The 21,466-nt window shown below is 44.6% G+C and overlaps 1 protein-coding gene across 1 annotated transcript in view; it reads right to left on the bottom strand.

The window, feature by feature from the left end:
• LOC137536632 (astacin-like metalloendopeptidase) overlaps window positions 1-21,004 on the bottom strand; it is a gene marked incomplete at its 3' end in the record, with an annotated part of 58,607 nt that extends 37,603 nt beyond the window's left edge. Inside the window, exons 1-5 of the mRNA XM_068258882.1 lie at window positions 20,807-21,004; window positions 20,095-20,314; window positions 10,586-10,690; window positions 7,306-7,423; window positions 2,439-2,617 (exon numbers count right to left, since the gene is read on the bottom strand). Of these exons, the coding sequence (XP_068114983.1) occupies window positions 2,439-2,617; window positions 7,306-7,423; window positions 10,586-10,690; window positions 20,095-20,314; window positions 20,807-21,004 (820 nt within the window). The remainder of the gene's footprint in view (window positions 1-2,438; window positions 2,618-7,305; window positions 7,424-10,585; window positions 10,691-20,094; window positions 20,315-20,806) is intronic.
• Between the last annotated feature and the right edge of the window lie 462 nt (window positions 21,005-21,466).

Below are 21,466 nucleotides of genomic sequence, written 5' to 3'. Positions count from 1 at the left end.
CATGTTCGGGGGTCCCATTGACTCCCATTGAGTTCGGCGTTCGGGCCGAACATGCCGAACATCTGGCCCATGTTCGGCCTGTTCGGCCCGAACCCGAACATCCAGGTGTTCGCCCAACACTAACTGAGAAGTACCTTGTGGTTATTAATATTTGGTGGCTATTGTTTGATTCGTATTATTTGATTTGTAATCAGTCTGGCAACTTTTATAGATTTCATAAATTAATTATTTTGAAAGTAAAGAGTTGTCCTGACTTTTCACTCTTTGTACCAGTAGCTTGAGAAACTCACTATAAGAACTTAAGGTTGGGTGTTTTAATACAATAAGACTCCTCCTATTAATTTTTTGTAGGAGGCCTTAGTTTTTTGATTTTATACATACGGTTATAGTTTATATAAACGTATTGTATAAACGCCTGACAGACTGCTACAATGTTTTTGTGATAGTGATCTTTTACATGGGTGATGATGCAAATGGAAGTTTTGTAAATAAATATTATAGTATTGATTTTTGACTGCACTTGCTGCATACACTCGTAGATCCACAGATCTGACAGTTGCCTGCTTCTATAAAATGCATATGAACACCCTGGGCCTATACTAGGACTTTAAAGGTCAATTATCAAAGGTAACTAAAATTCTAAATGTCACATATATCTCCAGTAATTACTAGCAAATAGAAATATAGAGGATTTTTTCATCTTTTACTTATTTGTGTGAAGAAATAAATGACATTTAGTGAGTAAATAACTCATCAGTTGCTCCTGCCCCCCCCCCCCCCCCCACTCTCTCTCTCTCTCTCTCTCTCTCTCTCTCTCTCTGCATCACACAGTATAAAATAAACGGAAACTATAGCCAGGAAAAGCTCATTCTGAATGGAGGGTGTACACATGCAAAAACAAGAATACAGTAAGCCTCCTTCTCTTCAGATCCTTTCTCTGTAGCTAAATCTTTCACCACATGGTACAGGCTACAGCCCCGCCTTCCCAATGCCGACTTTGTTACAAAAGCCGATAAACAAAGCCCTCTGAGACCTGTGAAAAGCTTTCTATTGTTGCTGGTTAAAAGCTCTATAGGTGGAGTTTACAAAATGACAGTTTATTTGATAGTTCCTCTTTTAAAGAGAATCTGTACTCTAATATTCTTACAATAAAAAGCATACCATTCTATTCATTATTTTCTCCTGTGCCCCTCTGTGCTGTTTCTGCCACTCTCTGCTGCAATCCTGGCTTGTAATTAACAGTTTTAGGCAGTGTTTACAAACAAACTAACCAGCTTCTAATAGGCTCAGCTAAGCATAGAGTGTGAGTCATTCAGAGTATGCAGGGGGCCCGCAGAGGGTGTGTATCGCTTCTACCAATCACAAGCAGCCCTGCACATTCCACACAATCAAGCTTTAGCCCGACAAACAGGACAGAGGAAAGATACATTGATTTATTACAGAGACAGTTGTGATACGATTCTGACAAAAATGTGACGTATGCCTGGATATAGACAGTACAGTATATATACATATATATATTCAGAATAGACAGTAATGGCTCTCGCTTTATATGAAACTATTTCACGGCTATTGGGGCCTAAGATGGTAACTCCTCCTGTTATCTCAAGGAATGTGAGAATAATACAGGCTGGCACCTCTTTCATGGCCATTTGGGCCTAGGATAGCAGCATATGACCCTGAATCCTCTTATTTGTTTTGAGGAGTATGAGGTGGTAAAAGCTGGTTCAGAAATGCTGATGAAGCATTCTTCCCTTGAAAACACAATGTACTGAGCATGCGTATCTCATAGATGATTGCTCAATAAGCGCATAACCGTAAGCTCGCACAAACACAACTTAACTCTAACTAGTAGTTACATGTGACTCTCAAGCACGAGTATACCGTGCTATTAACCAATAGGAGGAGGCGACGGGGTCGTGCTTACCCGACACGCTTTGTGCTAAGCTCTTGGCAGAACTGTATATAAGGTATGTGCAGATACCAGGAGCCTGGGATCTCATGTGCCACGACAGACGTGTTGTGTGATGTCTTGTATGCATTCCGGTACCTCCTGATGATCGTAGATGGTCCCCCGGTCACGGAGTGTTGAGCTACAATATCCGGTAATGTATTGATGTTTTACCTCTGTGATGATTACTGCTTACCATATTTAAAGCTGTATACTTAATAATTCTTAATAAACACAGATATCTATATACTGTATATGTTTTGCACCTCAAACCTTTGCCTGTCTTGTATGACAGTGAGCGCTGGGTGGGGTCACCTCAAGGGTTGGCAGAACAACAGTGCAGTTAGGAAAGACTGCAGTAAGCTAGAGCAGATTAGAACAGGCATAGGAACTTATAGGATAGAAGAACTAAGGCTGAAAAATTTGTTACAGAGTCTCTTTAATGAACAAAATGTCCTTGAGTGGAACATAATGTTTGTTATATTACCTGGCATAATGTTATTGTAAAGGATCTTCACATATTGGTCCCGGTCTTTTCTCTGTACTTCATGGTTAAATCCAAGAGCGTGCAGAACCTCATGTTGGAAAACAGATTGAGGCATGCAGAACTGCATGTCTACACCAACCGCCTGAGTGCCCCCTACGTTCCCAATATAAGACCAGCACCTGCAGGGAAACAAAAAGAGGACACATGATCAGGACTGCTTTTCTTCCTTCTTGTCATTTTGGACCTATTAGGCACAATACATGGATCGTGATAAATTAATGCCAAGGGTCAATCTATATCCAAAATGAAATAGTTAAAACGGTCTGAAAAGGAGGAGGGAGACTAACTTATGTTGCCCAGGAAAAACACCACTAATTAGGCAAAGTCCACTTTTATTAAAGACCAAAGACAACGCGTTTCATGGGCTCACCCACTTCCTTAGGTCAAATCAAAGAGTCAAAACGGGAAAGTCTCTGGAGAATGATGTGCTGTGCTCTAGAGTAAAAAAAAGGCTTGTGCAAAGGACAAGGGGACATTTGCAGGGGGAAAAAAAAAAAAAGCTTTTGCCATCTGTCTTAGAAAGAGGTTCTTTGCAATAATACTGATTACAATTCTGGAATATCTTACTACCGGGAGTAGTTATGGCAAATTCTACATCTGCATTTACAGATGGCTTGGATGCTTTAATTGCACTGAAGGACGTCTATGGCTATAATTACTAGTGGTGCTCAGCAAGATTTCGGATATCCGAGCTACCCAGATAATCCAAACGTTTTCAGCAATCCACCAGATTCGGATTCCGGATACCTGGGCCCAAATCCGAATAGCAATCCGCAGATAGTTGTCAGGCAATCCGGATATCTGCAGATAGCCGACTATTAAGATACTGTCTGTAACTAAGAAAATGACATCCATGACGTCATTGAGCCAATCAGAGGGCTCCCAGGGGCTCCCAGCAGAAACCCTAGCAACCAATCACAGAAGGGAACCCTGGCCAGCCCCACCTGACCTCATTGAGCCAATCAGAGGGCTCCCAGCCTAAGCCCTAGCACCCAATCACAGAAAGGAACCCTGGCCAGGCGCCCCCCCCCTGTATAATAAGGAGAAATATTGTCCTTGCTTGTGAATGCTCACTGAGAGACATGCTCCAGTGCTGCTGGCCTAGCAAGTGCTGTATACAGTGATAAACCTAAAGCTGTTCAGTGATGAACCCCTTATATATCACTAAACTATTGTATTGTTAATTAGGTAGCTAGCTAGCTTGATTTCATTCAGTGACAGTCAGTGTGTGCTGCAGGGCTGCTGCAGCTGCTATGTGTCTGTGTGTGTGTGATGTGCACAGACCAGGCCAGCTGCTGCCTGCTGGCCTGCTATTAGCCTTAGCTACAGTATAGGTTAGGTTAGGGAATAGGATTACTGTGTTATTGTGTAGTTAGGACTGTAGTACTGCAGTCTGTGCTAGTTAGTTGTTAGAGTAGTAGTACTACTGTGTTAGCTTACTACAGAACTGCTGTGCTGCTGAGCAGTGTCAGAGTGACAGTTAGTGTGCACTAGTGTCTTCTCCTCTGCTGTCTGACTGGCACTTGGCACTTTGCCAAGTGCCAAGTGCCACGTGCCAAGTGCAAAGTGCCAAGTGCCACCGCCAAGTGCCCCATCCAGCATGCTCCTGGCAGACGTTACACCTGCTGCTGCTGCATTGCCCTGCTCCTGCTGCCTATGCTGCTCCCACCACCAGGGTGCCACAGGCCACTGCTGCTGTGCTGATACCACCTATATTTAACCCAAAACACAATTTCTGCATAATTTTTTGGAGGTGTCTGGGCTTAAAACTGTCATTTTCCAGATGTGCGGTTGAACTTTGGACACAATGTGGGCTGCACGACCGCTGTCTGGAACCTAGTCCTGATGTTAATTGACAGCCATTTTTTTTATGGGGATTTTAAGTCCCCACATCATCAAATAGTGTTTCCCTTTAAAAAAAACATGAGCCACAGGCCTCATTTACCCTAAAGAACATTTTAAAAGCAATTTAAAGGCAACTTCCGGTTTTCTATCCAGATATCCGAATCCGGGCGGATATCTCGGATACTGGGTTCGGATATCCGATTCGGATTCCAAAAGTTCCAACTTGGATATCCGATTCGGATCGGATATCTGGGTATTCGGATCCGAGTTCAATTCGGATTTTGAAAAGGGGTATCCGAGCAGCACTGATAAATACTATGTTATTTCCAGCAGAGTTGATCCAGGGATTTAAATTTCCAGCAGAGTTGATCCAGAGATTTATCTGGAGTCAGGAAGGAATTCATACACAATACATCAGGTTTCACACACAATTACAAATGTTTATGCTGCACATAAGATACATTTCCTCTGCTCTCAGTGCAGGCAGCTCATTCAGAGACACAAGCAGCTGCTAGTGAGACCTGCTAAAATTTATAAAGTACACACAGGGTTAACGGATGTGGGGAGAGGGATTCCTTCCTCCCCTCATGAGTCACTGGTCCATTACCCTGGTCATCCTGGCTTGTCAGCTAAGTGTGAAAGGAATTGGATAAACAAAGAGATAAGCAGTGAAATGTGGAAACAGTAAAAAAAGGTGGCTAGTGGACAAATCGGGCACCGCCATTCACTCCCATAATAAATATCGTTTACTGGGCGCCGAACAGGAAAAAAGGGCGCCAGAGAATAATAACGTTTTGTAACAGCGCCCGAAGATTTTTAATGTTTTATAACTGCTTGTGATGATTTACGTTTCCTATTTCAATAAAACATTATTTTAAATGTTATCCCTTACTGTTTGTAAAACATTATTATGCACAAAATAAAGCGATCAGTATGTAACGTAAATTGTAATATATTTTATCCCTTACTGTTTCTAAAACATTATTCTACACACAATACAGTGATCACTAAGGAGGGTCTTAGGGTTAGGCACCACCAGGGGGGTCTTAGGTTTAGGCACCACCAGGGGGGTCTTGGGTTTAGGCACCACCAGGGGGGTCTTAGGTTTAGGCACCACCAGGGGGGTCTTAGGTTTAGGCACCAACAGGGGTGTCTTAGCTTTAGGCACCACCAGGGGGGTCTTAGGTTTAGGCACCACCAGGGGGGTCTTAGGTTTAGGCACCAACAGGGGTGTCTTAGCTTTAGGCACCACCAGGGGGTCTTAGGTTTAGGCACCAACAGGGGGGTCTTAGGTTTAGGCACCACCAGGGGGGTCTTAGGTTTAGGCACCACCAGGGGGTCTTAGGTTCAGGTACCACCAGGGGGGTCTTAGGTTTAGGCACCACCAGGGGGGTCTTAGGTTCAGGCACCACCAGGGGGGTCTTAGGTTTAGGCACCACCAGGGGGTCTTAGGTTTAGGCACCAATACAGGGGTCTAGGGGTTAGGGGTAGGTACAAGGAGGGTTACTTACTAATTTTTTTTAAACGTTATTATGCATTTCAGTTTTTAAACGGAAGATTAACGTTTTCACATTTGCCGATTTCATGCACATTATTTAATGATTTATAACTTTATAAAACATTATTTATAAACGAAATATAGTACAATATATTTTTAAACGTTATCCATGCTTATCATTTAAAACCCCGCGCCCTTTTTCCCAGCGCCCCTTTTTAACGTACGTGTGAAATGTATACATTAGTATTTAGGAGCACTTCACAAACTATTCCCATCCCATTTTAATAAAAACATGTTAATCGATAGTGTTCATTTAGGCTAAGTGGCCAAAGCCTGTAAAGAATGTTTATCTTCTTCAGAGTTTCTTCATACATGTTAAACTCTTGCCCATGGGCCATATCTGGCCCACAGAGCCATCAAAGTTGGCCTTCAAGTGGTTTCCCTACTTTGCATTATGTTTGGCCAATTCTAGACCACCAGGGAAGCTATATTGGGGGGTGAAGATCTAAATCACTGGGGAAGCCACATGGGGAGTGAGTGGAAAGGCACTAGACTCCATGGAACTGTATAGGAGAGGGAGGGGTCACTAGACAACAGGGAAGGGGACACTGGATACCAGCAACTGGAACTAGAAACCAGGGAACAGTATAGTGAGGGGATGAGGCAGTTAGACACCAGGGAAGTTTATAAGGAAGAGAGGTAGCCACTAGACATTGATGTTGGCCCGCAACTTGATCCCAGTGTTCAATTTTGGCCCGCTTTGTATTTGATTTTTACATCCTTGCTCTAGGTCAACTAATAAATGTGTGGGTTCAGGACAGTGATTTTTTTTTTTTTGCTTAACCTCGATGATGGATGTCTTTTTCCCCTAAACTACAGTTTTTATTTTTTAGTCTATAAGACTCACCTTTTCTCCCCCAAAAGAAGGGGGAAAAGTCATTGCATCTTATAGTCCAAATGCAAAAAATTCCTGACTTATGAACGCTTGCCAATACGAACCTCCAACCCACCGCAATATTGAGGACTCCCTGTACTGTACCCATGCAGAGGAGGACACAGGGAGACATAAAGGGGCATAGAGGAGGACAAAAGGAGGACAGAGGCGGACACATGGGGGACACAGGAGGACACAAGGGGGACAGATGAGGACACAGGGAGACACAAGAGGTACAAGGGGGCATGAGGTACAAAGGTGGCATGATCCACAAGATGCTCCTTCACCATGGATGCACCAGGTTTAGTATATATTTGTTTCCCCTGGCTTTTGTCCCCTAAACCTAGGTGTGTCTTATGGTCAGGAGCGTCTTATAGTCCAAAAAATACAGTATGTAACATATATTTTACATTTTTTAAATAGTGGTTCTTTAAATTGCTTTAAACTATTTTATGGGCCTTGGTGCCTCCTCAATATTACTATATACTAAACTTCAGGTGATAACACACCTGTTATGATGAGAAACTTACCCGCCATGTGATTGGAAGGCTAAGTAATCAGTCTCCGTGGTACGTTCCACAAAGTTCACACAGGTCAGAGTCGAGATTTCCTGCAGCCACTGAGCCAGCAAGGTTTTCTGTAGAGATACTTTAGAGCAAGCAGAAGCATCATTCATACAGTATTCTATAGATGCATTGCTGCAATAAAAAAAGTTCTTCAGTATGAATTGTCTAAGCACTGTGAGGAGACAATCAACACCGCAGCCATTGGTCCCGGATCCCCTGACCCTGGGACATGGCCTTGCGGCTGCACCAATATCAGTATCCAATAGCTTGCTTCTGGCAGGGAAAGCAGCAGCCGTGTTCAGCACACCACAGCACAGCAGTAGCATCTGGTGGGGGTCAGCGGCCTAGCCAGAACTTGAACAACAGCCGGCCAGGTTTTGCCAAGACACAAAGGGGATTCACTTTCTCTCTCTATTTTTTTCATCTCTCTTTATCCTTTCCCCAAGGTCAACCCGGGAGGGCCTCTGATTAATTAATTGAGTTCACCCTCTGCTATTTATATTTTAATCCAGTGCACCCAAATTACCCCCTGGGCTGCCACTGGGGTTGCAGTTATCATTGCAGTCTATGCGATATGCACTTTGCCATAGCGCCGAGGGCGTCAAGATTACCTGCTTGGCTCTTTCTTCTTTCTGCTCACTGATGTTACATAGTTACATAGTTACATAGTTATTTTGGTTGAAAAAAGACATACGTCCATCGAGTTCAACCAGTATAAAGTACAACTCCAGCCTGCTCCCTCACATATCCCTGTTGATCCAGAGGAAGGCGAAAAAACCCTTACAAGGCATGGTCCAATTAGCCCCTAAAGGGAAAAATTCCTTCCCGACTCCAGATGGCAATCAGATAAAATCCCTGGATGTTGACATTTCCCTAAATCCTGGTCCCTCCCTCTCCTGCACGTTTCTCTGCCTCGCCCATTCCCATCACCCACAGCACTTCACCCCTCCCCTAACACACCTAGTCCTACCAGCCTAATTAAATAACTCTTTCTCCAGTTCTTCTCGCCCCCATAACTGGAATGCCCACTCAGTAAGCAATAAACCCTCACCACCTCTCATGATTGTTTAGTCCCAGGGCCATTTCTCTCATGAAGCAAGGTGAAACATTTGCATCAGGAGCAGAGATTACAGGGGCAGCATGTTTGTACTGTGTGTTTACACTTACTGCATGCAGTCAGAGTAGGAGAAGTGAGAGGAGAGTGAGCGAGGTGAAGAGGTCATCTTTGGGGAAAAACATCTGGTTGTCCTGTGTGAGGAGTCCGACAGTGAGTGAGGAGGGGGGAGGCAGGAGAGCGCCATTGGGGAAAAGCAGCTTGTTGTGCTGTGTGAGGAGTCTGACAGTGAGTGAGGAGGGGGGAGGCAGGAGAACAGGAGTGTTACATTTGACTTGCACAGCAGAAGGGAGGAGGTGGAACTGCTGCCCTGACTGAGGAGGAATGGAGCACAGCCGACTCACTGAGGTTGAGCAGTTTGTTTGTTACAGACTAACAGCCGGAACGTGTGCTATTGTGTTGAGCTGCAGCATGTCATGTGAGAACATTAACTAAAGCAAAGTAAATTGTCGGGTGCTGCAAATCAGGTGGGGGGGGAGGGGGGGCCCATCCTCTCAAGTTTGCCCAAGGCAGAAAAAAAGTCTAGAACTGGCCCTGTTTAGTCCTCAACTCTTTCTATCCTGATTCTCCTGAGACTTGGCTGATGCCCTCCAAGTCTCATCCGCGGTCTACATTTTATTGCCCTTCCTGCAGCAACAATCATTATCATTTTATAATTTAGATACTTCAATAGCAGGAAGCCTCTGGATAATCCACAGGCTTCCCGGTCCCCCTCGCCTCCATCGATCCTGTGCTCAGACCCCCAAACCTTATTGACAAGAGCTTATTGAGAGGTCCACGCGGCCACACTCCTGTTCATTAACATGCATGTCCGGACTGCGCGGGCCGCCTCATACCTGCGCAGCAGCACACAGCCAATAGGGCTAAAGCACAGGCACGGGGCATCCTGTACCTGCTTAGCATGGTTACACTCGTTCAGGTATGGGAGTGCAGCTGTGATCTTTTAGAGGGTCTTAGTGATGGATTGGTGGTCTCGAGGAGGACATGAGAAGCCCTTGGAAGATGATCTAACTTCCCTAGTGGTATGGACGAGCCTGACTCATCCTAAAAAATTAGCTGGAATTGCTAAGGATGAGTCAGGCTTGTCCAGTAATTACTAATACTCACCTGCGGTATTGCTGGTGTGCGGTATCCCTCGCCAAAACCTCCTGGCTTTCCCATCTTCTTAGCAGCGATCCCTGCCAGTGATCATCTCTTCTTCCTTCTTCATCTGCTTCCTGTCCTGGCAGTCACTTCCCCCGTCGTGTCCCTCTAATGACACTCCGTGCGCCCCAGCTGTCATCACATCAGGCAGCAAATTCAAATTTTTTGTATTGGATTCAATACAAACATCTGTATGGGATCCAATATAAAAAATTCTAAGTGTAAAAAAAACTGCCCATAGCAGCAGATAAGTAAAAAAATATTTTTTTTTTCCTAACGAAAGTCATTTAACCTCCTGAGCGTTACACCGCTCAGGAGGTTATGTAACTTTGTGCCTCACGCTGAATACAAGTGCAGAAATAGCTGAAATCCCTTCTGCTAGCACTAGGCTAGCTAGTAAAAGTGTCCGTCGAGATCCCCCGATCCAGCCAGTTTATACATTACCCAGCCTGGCTCCTGCCATCGGCGAAGCCTCCCCGGACAGCTCCGGTCTTCACTATGGGGAGGATCGCACATGACGTCATGCGCAAACCCGATCCTCCCTATAGAGAGACCGAAGCTGTGCAGGGAGGCTGCGCGATCGCTGGATCCGGGGGGGGAGGGGTAACGTATAAATGGGGGGGATTGTGGGGGATCGCATGGGGATCCCTGGGTGCCGGACACATTTACTAACTAGCCTACTGCTAGCAGAAAGTTTTTCAGCTATTTCTGCATATTTATTCAGCATGGGGCACTCCTGAGGACAGACGGTGGTATGCCCATTGCCCGACACAGTGTCGGGCATAGTGTTAAGGAGGTTAAAAAGGTGTTTTGTTTTTTTTATTGTACGCATGCTTGACTTGCAAGCGGTCCACAAAAATACTTACAATATAAAGAAACACTTAAAAAAAAATGTACTGCTTTTGGTACAAATACTGCTGGGAAATTAAACGCTGGGGAGGTTGAGTAAATAAAAAAACAATCATAATATCCGAACTCTGTACTCACGATAATCTGAAGCTAATGTGTACGGTACGTAGACTATTCCATCGCTGGATTTGGGCCACTGGCAGGTGGAGCAGCTCATAGAACCTTGTGGGATGATTTCATTTTCTGGAAGAGAGAGAGGAGTTGGCACCCAGTCAAGGTTTAACCACTTGAGGACCGCAGTGTTAACCCCCCCCACCCACCTAAAGACCAGGCCATTTTTCAACAAATAGGCCACTGCAGCTTTAAGGCCTCGCTGCAGGGCCGCACATCTCAGCACACAAGTGATTCCCCCCCTTTCTCCCCGCCAACAGAGCTTTCTGTTGGTGGGGTCTGATCCCTGCCAGGATGTTTATTTTTTTTATATATAAATATTTTTTATATCGTCTCCTAGCAGTGATTGCCGCTGGGAGATCCCCTGCAAACTACTGCCCCAGGACTTTACGCGATCTGCGTTAGGCAGTCCTGGGGCTGCCTCTGCTGCCTCGCCCATCGGCGTGACGCGGTCGGCAAGTGGTTAAATAAATTACAACATCATAACATTCATAATAACAACACTTGCCAGCGACCAAACAAATTGCCGCCATCTGATTGATTGGCAGCATTTTGCTAAACATTTTCTAGGGTTAGTTTTCCTGTGTCTTCATAGTTTTTTTGTTTTTAATTCTGCTATGTTTTTGAAAGGATATGTAGGTATATATGTATATATATATATATATTAGTATATAGTATAGTATATAGATCAATTTCATATACAATTATACATGTATCTAATCAGTGTGATATTAGGGTGTCTTCAGAAGAACCAGCCTCACATCTGTGCAGGAAAACACTGGCTGTATGAAACTCAGAATAGGCAAATTCTCTCTGGGCAAATCCCCTGAGCGTCCCTCAAGCAACTGTATGTTCTTAAATAACATATTTCCCCGTGATCATTGAACTGTGCTATTTCTCGTAAATCACATGACTTTCTGTAATTATGGTGACATATGATGATATACTGCGCATGAGCAAAACCCTGTATTCAGTAGGATATAAGGAAGGTAGTGAAGTAAAGAACTAGCATAATGTGTGCTCACATCTTCTGTGTCTGTGTGTTCTGTTAACCATTTTATGTCCTGGCGCCAGGAAATGAAGTAGTCTAAAGCATCTGATATCTGACAAGGCCGTGACATGAACTTACATAGAAACCACTCCTTTCAGCTGGGGGCTCGCCATATCTTGAAAACATACGGCGATGGATAACATTGGACAAATGGGCATGTCTGTTGTATCTATCGTCCATTGTCAATTTGTCTGCTGTGTCCGTTAAGGTAAGGGAAAAGGAACGTGTAAGAGATAGCTTAGTAACTATGACGCGTCTGTTACAAGAAGCACCATAATTACATAGACAGACACAGTGTATCATACATCCGATCAGCTGTGCCCCTCCCCAATTGAAGATCCACCACCTAGCCTCACCCTAACCTTCATCGCATATACCTGTTTGTGCCCAAACCAATGACAGTATCCAAACCAAAGTTGCCAAAAGTGTCAAGTACCAGCAACCAGTGCTCTAGTCCCAACTTCACCAAATAAAAGTATTAAAGTGGATCCGAGATAAACTTTTACTCATTGCATAATTGTGTTCCTTTCATATAGTTTATAGGGCACTCTTCAAGCCAAATACTTTTTTTTTGCTTTGCTTTAATACTCTAATTCCCTATAAACTAAATCAGCCTCGTCCACAGCTTCTCCAGAGAGCCTTGGCACTCTAAGCCTTAGTAGCAAGGGCTTATGGGAGCTCATTCTGGGCAGGAGGAGGTTACTAGCCAGAGATTTCAGAGGCAGAGGGGAGGAGAGGAGTGAAGTTTTCTCAGACTGAGGGCTGGAGATGCTATCAGCTTGCCTGTGTGTAATGTGACAAACAGAACATGGCTGCTGTCATTGTATCACAGGAATAAATAATCACAAACTGTTGAAGCTGTTTGCAGATAGATTTGCTGTGTAAACTATCTAAACTTTAGATAAGACATATAGACAAGTTACTTGTTATAGTTAGTTTTTCATGTCAGATCCGCTTTAAATAGCTAAGTAGCCATACATCCCTAGATAACCATATCTGATTACACACACTCTTTCTACAGTATCTATCTATCTATCTATCTATCTATCTATCTATCTATCTATCTATCTATCTATCTATCTATCTATCTATCTACAGAGCTATCTATCTATCTATCTATCTATCCATCTATCTATCTATCTATCTATCTATCTATCTATCTATCTATCTATCTATCTACAGAGCTATCTATCTATCTATCTATCTATCTATCTATCTGTCTGTCTGTCTGTCTGTCTGTCTGTCTGTCTGTCTATCTATCTATAGTATCACTATCTATCTATCTATCTACAGTATCTATCTATCTATCTATCTATCTATCTATCTATCTATCTATCTATCTATCTATCTATCTATCTACAGTATCTATCTATCTATGTATCTACAGTATCTATCTATCTATCTATCTATCTATCTATCTATCTATCTATCTATCTATCTACAGTATCTATCTATCTATCTATCTATCTATCTATCTATCTATCTATCTATCTATCTATCTATCTATCTATCTATCTACAGTATCTATCTATCTATCTATCTATCTATCTATCTATCTATCTATCTATCTATCTATCTATCTATCTATCTATCTATCTACAGTATCTATCTATCTATCTACAGTATCTATCTATCTATCTATCTATCTATCTATCTATCTATCTATCTATCTACAGTATCTATCTATCTATCTATCTATCTATCTATCTATCTATCTACAGTATCTATCTATCTATCTACAGTATCTATCTATCTATCTATCTATCTATCTATCTATCTATCTATCTATCTATCTATCTATCTATCTATCTATCTATCTATCTATCTATCTACAGTATCTATCTATCTATCTATCTATCTATCTATCTATCTATCTATCTATCTATCTATCTATCTATCTATCCATATACACACATACTGTATATGAGTGTTGCTCTTGAATTTTCACATCAAAAGTGGCATTTTCTACTTATGGAAACTTCCGCTAAAATGCATTGTATTATTGCAATATGGTGAAAATGTCACAAAAACTGGAAAAATCGTTATTTTTACTGCAATAACTCAAAAAAACAAAACAAAAAAAACCCACACTGTTGTTTTGGCGTGGGAAATGTGAAAAATCACAAGCGCATTACAAAATGACTTTCAATGGCATTTTGACTCGAAAATCAATTATTTTCACAAAAAAATAAATTTTAAAATAATATTGTGTTTCTAATAAAAAATAAAGAAATATATCCAGTCGGTACTGAACTCAGCTGCTCATCTCATTCATCTTTCTTCTCGATCTTCCTCTGCCGACCCTCTTTGTCAAGCTCTTCACTGGCTGCCAATTAACCAGAGGATCCAGTTCAAACTCCTAACCCTAATCTACAAAGCTCTCCACAATCTCTCTCCCCGGTACATATCCTCACTAATCTCCAGATACAAACCCAATCGCAATCTCAGATCTGCACATGATATTCTGTTGTCCTCCTCTAGAATCAACTCCTCACATTCACGTTTACAAGACTTTGCACGCGCTTCACCCCTCCTCTGGAATGCCCTCCCACAACACATCCGTCACTCGCCAACCTTTGTTACCTTTAAACGCTCTCTAAAAACACACTTGTTCCGACAAGCATATGCGCTACCTTAGGCCACTTCCCTTTGTACTAAGACCAAATTGCACTCCTACTAGGTATCCTAAAACACAAAGCCTCTATATATTTGCTGCATACTACCCCTCCTCCTGCCCCCCCCCCCCCCATTCCCTTTAGATTGTAAGCTCGCAAGGGCAGGGCTCTCTCCCCCTTTTGTGTCTTGGTAACCATTATACATTTTATTCATCATGTTAATTTTATCACTGTTATTACCAATTCTATAATTTGTATTTTGTATTATTCTTTGTATTTTGTCACTAATTATGTATCTTGTATATAAGTGTACACCATTGTCTGTATTATGTACCCCATGTTTGTTTCTTACTTTGTACAGCGCCACGGAATATGTTGGCGCTTTATAAATCAATAATAATAATAATAATAATATATTGTATAGGTGCCGAGCCTATATCACAAACTCAACTGCTGGTAGAATTATTATTATTAATATTATTTAGTATTTATATAGCGCCAACATCTTCTGCAGCGCTGTACAGAGTATATGTAACGATCTGCGGGCGATTTCCAGTCAGCGCACACCGCGTGCGCTGAAGCAGAAGGAAATCGCCACAGTCACAGAAGCAAAGTACCCAGTATAGATCTGTAGAGGAGAATTCCAACCAGCAGATGGAGCTGTGGAGTACAGAGGGATAAGTCCTCTGTACAGCCACAGATGCCAGATGGAAATTGTATGATTAAGCAAGACTGGGCAACAAAGTAGCAACTCAGAAGAAAGCAAGTACAGAGACAGACTATGTGAATGTCTACCAATGTAGTCGCCACCCAGCGACGGTAGACATATCACATCAGAACAGACCAGAGTAAGAAAGCTAATCGCAAGAGAGGCAATTGCTATCAGCAACACAAGATAGAGCAAAGACAGAGCGTGAACTGAGTAAGAAAGGCACAGCAAATAACTACAATCTGAACGCCAAGAAAAATAACAAATGAACTAGCTAAACGCTGTCCCCACACTATATGCACAACAGAGACAAGCGCGTTAACGGTACGGCCACCGCACGTTAAGCGCAACAGTGGCAAAACGTACCAACCCTGACTAACTAATGAACACGGAGAAAGAAAACAAACAGATAACGCGAACGCTTGCTAATCGGTTGCCTCACACCAGACAGCAGCAAGCGTTCGTTCCATACAAGACAGACAGAAGGAGTAACCAGTATCAACCGCAGCTAACGTTTATACTCCAAGGTTCAGACAAGAAAGATCCACCGCCTCTAATGCTAGGACGAATGCGATCTAAGAACAGGACAGAACGATTCACTGTCAGCCACCGCTGGCGACAGTACAATAGCACGGACAAGACAAGACAGACAGAAGGAGTAACCAATAGCAATTGTAGCTAAGGTTATACACCAAGGTTCAGACAAGAAAGATCCACCACCTCTAATGCTAGGGCGAATGCGATCTAAGAACAGGAAGAACGATTCACTGTCAGCCACCGCTGGCGACAGTACAATCGCACAGACAAGACAAGACAGAATAGGCAGTACAAATATACACAACCTGACTGCACTAATAGGAGTGCAAGGAGCACTCCCCAAGAATTAACTACACTAGAATATAGTAACAAGATGCTGAGGCTCTAAGGTAAGTTTCGCAACTGAGGAACTATGTCGAACGAGGAATTCTGGGAGGAAATGACATTTATACTAGAAACCTTCAAAGGAAGCAGACAAGCAATTTGCATGACAAGTGGATGCAAATCAGTCAGCCTTGCAAACTGACAGAAAGGACTCTTTTCCCTGGACTGAACTATGCAAGCTGCATAGGAAACAAAGCAGTCCAGGGAACCAAGTCCAGCAGAGCGGATTCTGACAGTATATATTGTCTTGTCACTTAACTGTCCCTCTGAGGAGCTCACAATCTAATCCCTACCACAGGCCTATGTCTATATCGTGTAGTGTATGTATCGCAGTCTAGGGCCAACTTAGGGGGAAGCCAATTAACTTATCTGGGATGTTTTGGGATGTGGGAGGAAACCGTAGTACCCGGAGGAAACCCACACAGACACAGGGAGAACATACAAACTCCTTGCAGATGTTGACCTGGCTGGGATTCGAACCGGGAACCCAGCGTTGCAAGGCGAGAGCGCTACCCACTACGCCACCATGCTGCCCATGAATGTATATCCCCCCCCCCCCTTCAGCAGGAGCATCACCATATACCAACAATGCAATGAAGCAATAGAAATTGGTCACTCACTAGGAACATAGCAGTAGCAGTAGGGTATTGTACCGTGTTAGCCATCAGTAAAAGCAAGAAGTTTTAAATCAGGATAATACCATTTATTGGCTAACTACAAATGAATAAGAATAAACAAGCTTTCGGCCTTGCAGCCTTCGTCAGGCTTACATCCTGTTAGTTTGCAAGCTGGTGGTACAGACAGCTTATATACATGCAACATCAAAAGGGAAAACAGATATTTTTTTCAAGCATAAATACGTCATTAAGATGCCTTAATACAAACAGACCATCTAAATGGGGTAAGATAAGGATCCTTGTTTACTCCATTGCTCACAGACCTGGTATTTAGGATTGACCCAGAGGTATCGTAAATTCTTAGTTCACAAGTTCAGCTAGAGTGGCTGAGACAGTTCATATATCATCAATCTCATACCAATATAGAAAGTTGTTGTCCTTATTCAAACCCTTCTGCACAGCTTTGAACCAATTTATAAATTTTGTTTCTGCTATTAATCGGTCATTTGACATTTTGAAGCCGCCCTTCAGGGCAGTGACACGAAGATCATCCATGCTGTGTCCGTTGGACCGAAAGTGTGTAGCAACTGGGAGTCCAGATTTGGTATCATTAATAGTGTGCCTGTGTCCATTCATACGTTTGCGCAGTGTTTGTCCAGTTTCTCCCACGTATATAACATTGGGGCATTTAGCACACATGATCAGATATACCAGATTGGTGGACCCACAGGAAAATAAACCTTGTACTCTGTACTCCTGTTGTGAACCTGGTATCGTTACCCTGGCTGTCAGTGGAGTAAATGTGTCTGCAGGTTCCACATATTTTTTGTTGGCAGGGTGATGTTCCGTTTTGTTGAGGCCTATTCAAAGAGCTCCTGACAATCATCTGTTTTAGATTGTGTGGTTGCCGATATGACAAGAGTGGAGGTTTAGGGAATATCGTTCTCAGTCTGTGATCCTTGTGTAAAATGGGATGAAGTTCCTTAGCAATCCTCCTTAAGATTTCCAGGTGTGGGTTGTAGGTGATAACTAAAGGGACACATTCCTCTTTCTGGTTTTGCTTATATTTCAGGAGTTCAGTCCTGGGGATGTTGCTGGCTTTCCTGATTTGGGCCTCAGCCATGGGAGGACTGTAACCTTGTTTAATGAAAGTGTTCTTAAGGTGATCCAGGTGCTTGTCTCACTCTCTGTCCATCCTGTCAGAACAAATCCGGTTGTACCTTATAGCTTGGCTGTAAATTATAGAGTTCTTAATGTGCTTGGGATGAAAACTGTCATATCTTAGGTATGTGGGACGGTCTGTAGGTTTGCGATACACAGAGGTTTGTATGTTGTTACCCCTGATGTATATGGTGGTGTCCAGAAAGTTAATCTCTGACTGTGTGAGAGTAGGTAAGTTTCAATTTGATTGTAGGATGGAAGGCATTGAAGTTCCTGTGGAACTGGAGAAGATCATCCTCACTTGCGGACCAGATGATTAAAATATCATCAATGAAGCGGAAGTAGGCCAAGGGTTTTATGCCACATGCATTGAGGTATTCCTCTTTGATTTTGGCCATTAATAGATTTGCATACTGTGGAGCGAATCGCGAACCCATTGCCACGCCCATCTGCTGTAAATAGAGGTCCTGTCCAAAAGTGAAATAATTATGAGTGAGAATGAATTTGATCAGTCCCGTAATAGGCTTTACAGGTATGCCCTGACCCTGAAGATATTTACGGCAGGCCGCAATACCATCATCATGGGGAATGTTCGTGTACAGGGACTCCACGTCCTTCGTGGCCAGTATGGTTCCCTCAGGTACTGGGCCGATGGCTGTCAGTTTGTTCAGGAGGTGGGTGGTATCCTGTAAGTAGCTGGGTCTTTTACAGACAAGAGGTTTCAAGATGTTTTCCAGCCACCCTGAGATGTTCTCTGTAAGAGTTCCGCTCCCTGAGATTATGGGCCTGCCTGGGTTTCCCTCTTTGTGGATCTTGGGAAGCATGTAAAAGCAGGCTGTTCTATTCTCTTCAGGGATACGGGTCCTTACATGTAGTCTGATGTTTGCAGGCAATCTGTTAACCATCCTATTAAGTGCCATCCTGTAGCCTTTTGTGGGGTCCCCCTGTAATTTGGCATAGTGAGCGGTGTTGGATAATTGTCTTTGTGCCTCCTGGATGTAGTCACTGGTGTTCATTATGACTATGGCACTACCTTTATCCGCTGGTTTAATAATAATGTCCTTATTCTCCTTAAGGGATCTGATGGCCTGTTGCTCCTGTGGTGTTACGTTCTGGGCCAGTGTCTTTCTTTTACTCAGGATCCTGTCAGAGATTCTGCGTCTGAATTTGTTGAAGTATTTATCCAGGGCCGGGTTTTTTCCTTATTTGGGGGTCCATCTTTTTTTCTTTTTGTTCACTAGGAACATATAACAAACATTTCTATCAATTTCCTTGTTATAACATTAAACAAAAAAAACCTGTGTCCCTTTCCTTCTCCCTGTGGCCACCATTCACTACACCACACACCAGATACATGCACATCGCAAGAGTATATTATATAGGGTTTTTTTCTTTGGTGATTCTTGTAAGGGCCAAGAATACCTAGGTGAGAAGTAGGGAGAGAGTGGGAGCCCAAAGGTGCAGTATCGTAGCTATACGGAGGATTTCATATAACTAAATACAAAGGTGGGTTGCAGTTCCTGGCTGCAACCACTGTATAGGCTAGAGATGTCGGCGAACTCCTCACCTGTACTACTTCCGGGTCGCTATGACCCGGAGTAGTACGCCTGCGCTGGCCCAGCGGTGCACGTCCTAGATCACGCTCCTGTTGCCGGGCACTTTCTGCGCATGTGCGTGACATCATGAGTGACGTCGCGCTCATGCGCAGAGAGTGGCTGGCAACGGGCGCGCAATCAAAGACGCGAACCGCCGGCCCAGCGCAGCCGTCATTGCGTCCCGGAAGTAGTAGCGGCTCCACAAATGTTCGCCCGTGAACGGTTCGGGCCATCTCTGGTATAGGCCTGCAGGGAATTAACTGTTCCTTCTCAGTACTCCAGGTCCTGCTGGATACTGGACGGTCGCTCTCCTGTAGTCCTGCTCTGTACTCCAGGTCCTGCTGTATGCTGAATGGTCGCTCTCCTGTAGTCCTGCTCGGTACTTCAGGTCCTGCTGTATGCTGAATGGTCGCTCTCCTGTAGTCCTGCTCGGTACTCCAGGTCCTGCTGTATGCTGAACGGTCGCTCTCCTGTAGTCCTGCTCGGTACTTCAGGTCCTGCTGGATACTGGATGGTCGCTCTCCTGTAGTCCTGATCGGTACTCCAGGTCCTGCTGGATACTGGACAGTCGCTCTCCTGTAGCCCTGCTCGGTACTCCAGGTCCTGCTGGATACTGGATGGTCACTCTCCTGTAGTCCTGCTCGGTACTCTAGGTCCTGCTGGATACTAGATGGTCACTCTCCTGTAGCCCTGCTCGGTACTCCAGGTCCTGCTGGATACTGGATGGTCACTCTCCTGTAGTCCTGCTCGGTACTCCAGGTACAGCTGGATACTGGATGGTCGCTCTCCTGTAGTCCTGCTCGGTACTCCAGGTCCTGCTGGATACTGGATGGTCGCTCTCCTGTAGACCTGCTCGGTACTCCAGGTCCTTCTGGATATTGGATGGTCGCTCTCCTGTAGTCCTGCTCGGTACTCCAGGTCCTGCTGGATACTGGATGGTCGCTCTCCTGTAGTCCTGCACGGTACTCCAGGTACTGCTGGATACTGGATGGTCGCTCTCCTGTAGCCCTGCTCGGTACTCCAGGTCCTGCAGGATACTGGATGGTCGCTCTCCAGTAGCCCAGCTCACTACTCCAGGTCCTACTGGCTACTGGATGGATGGTCGCTCTTCTGTAGCCCTGCTCGGTACTCCAGGTCCTGCTGGATACTGGATGGTCGCTCTCCTGTAGCCCTGCTCGGTACTCCAAGGCCTGCTGGATATTGGATGGTCACTCTCCTGTAGCCCTGCTCAGTACTGCAGGTCCTGCTGGATACTGGATGGTCGCTCTCCTGTAGTCCTGCTCGGTACTCCAGGCCCTGCTGGATACTAGATGGTCGCTCTCCTGTAGTCCTGCTCGGTACTCCAGGTCCTGCTGGATATTGGATGGTCACTCTCCTGTAGCCCTGCTCAGTACTGCATGTCCTGCTGGATACTGGATGGTCGCTCTCCTGTAGTCCTGCTCGGTACTCCAGGTCCTGCTGGATACTGGATGGTCGCTCTCCTGTAGCCCTGCTCTGTACTCCAGGGCCTGCTGGATACCGGATGCTTGCTCTCCTGTAGTCCTGCTCGGTACTCCATGTCCTGCTGGATACTGGATGGTTGCTCTCCTGTAGTCCTGCTCAGTACTCCAGGTCCTGCTGGATACTGGATGGTCGCTCTCCTGTAGCCCTGCTCTGTACTCCAGGGCCTGCTGGATACCGGATGCTTGCTCTCCTGTAGTCCTGCTCGGTACTCCATGTCCTGCTGGATACTGGATGGTTGCTCTCCTGTAGCCCTGCTTGGTACTCCAGGTCCTGCTGGATACTGGATGGTCGCTCTCCTGTAGCCCTGCTCTGTACTCCAGGGCCTGCTGGATACTGGATGCTTGCTCTCCTGTAGCCCTGCTCGGTACTCCAGGTCCTGTTGGATACTGGACAGTCGCTCTCCTGTAGCCCTGCTCGGTACTCCAGGTCCTGCTGGATACTGGATGGTCGCTCTCCTGTAGCCCTGCTCGGTACTCCAGGTCCTGCTGGATACTGGATGGTCGCTCTCCTGTAGCCCTGCTCTGTACTCCAGGGCCTGCTGGATACCAGATGCTTGCTCTCCTGTAGTCCTGCTCGGTACTCCATGTCCTGCTGGATACTGGATGGTTGCTCTCCTGTAGTCCTGCTCAGTACTCCAGGTCCTGCTGGATACTGGACGGTCGCTCTCCTGTAGCCC

This window comes from Hyperolius riggenbachi, chromosome 10 (genome assembly GCF_040937935.1).
Source record: "Hyperolius riggenbachi isolate aHypRig1 chromosome 10, aHypRig1.pri, whole genome shotgun sequence".
Classification (NCBI taxonomy): domain Eukaryota; kingdom Metazoa; phylum Chordata; class Amphibia; order Anura; family Hyperoliidae; genus Hyperolius; species Hyperolius riggenbachi.
The sequence above is the reverse complement of the archived record's forward strand: the minus strand, read 5'-3'. Positions and strand labels throughout refer to the sequence as shown.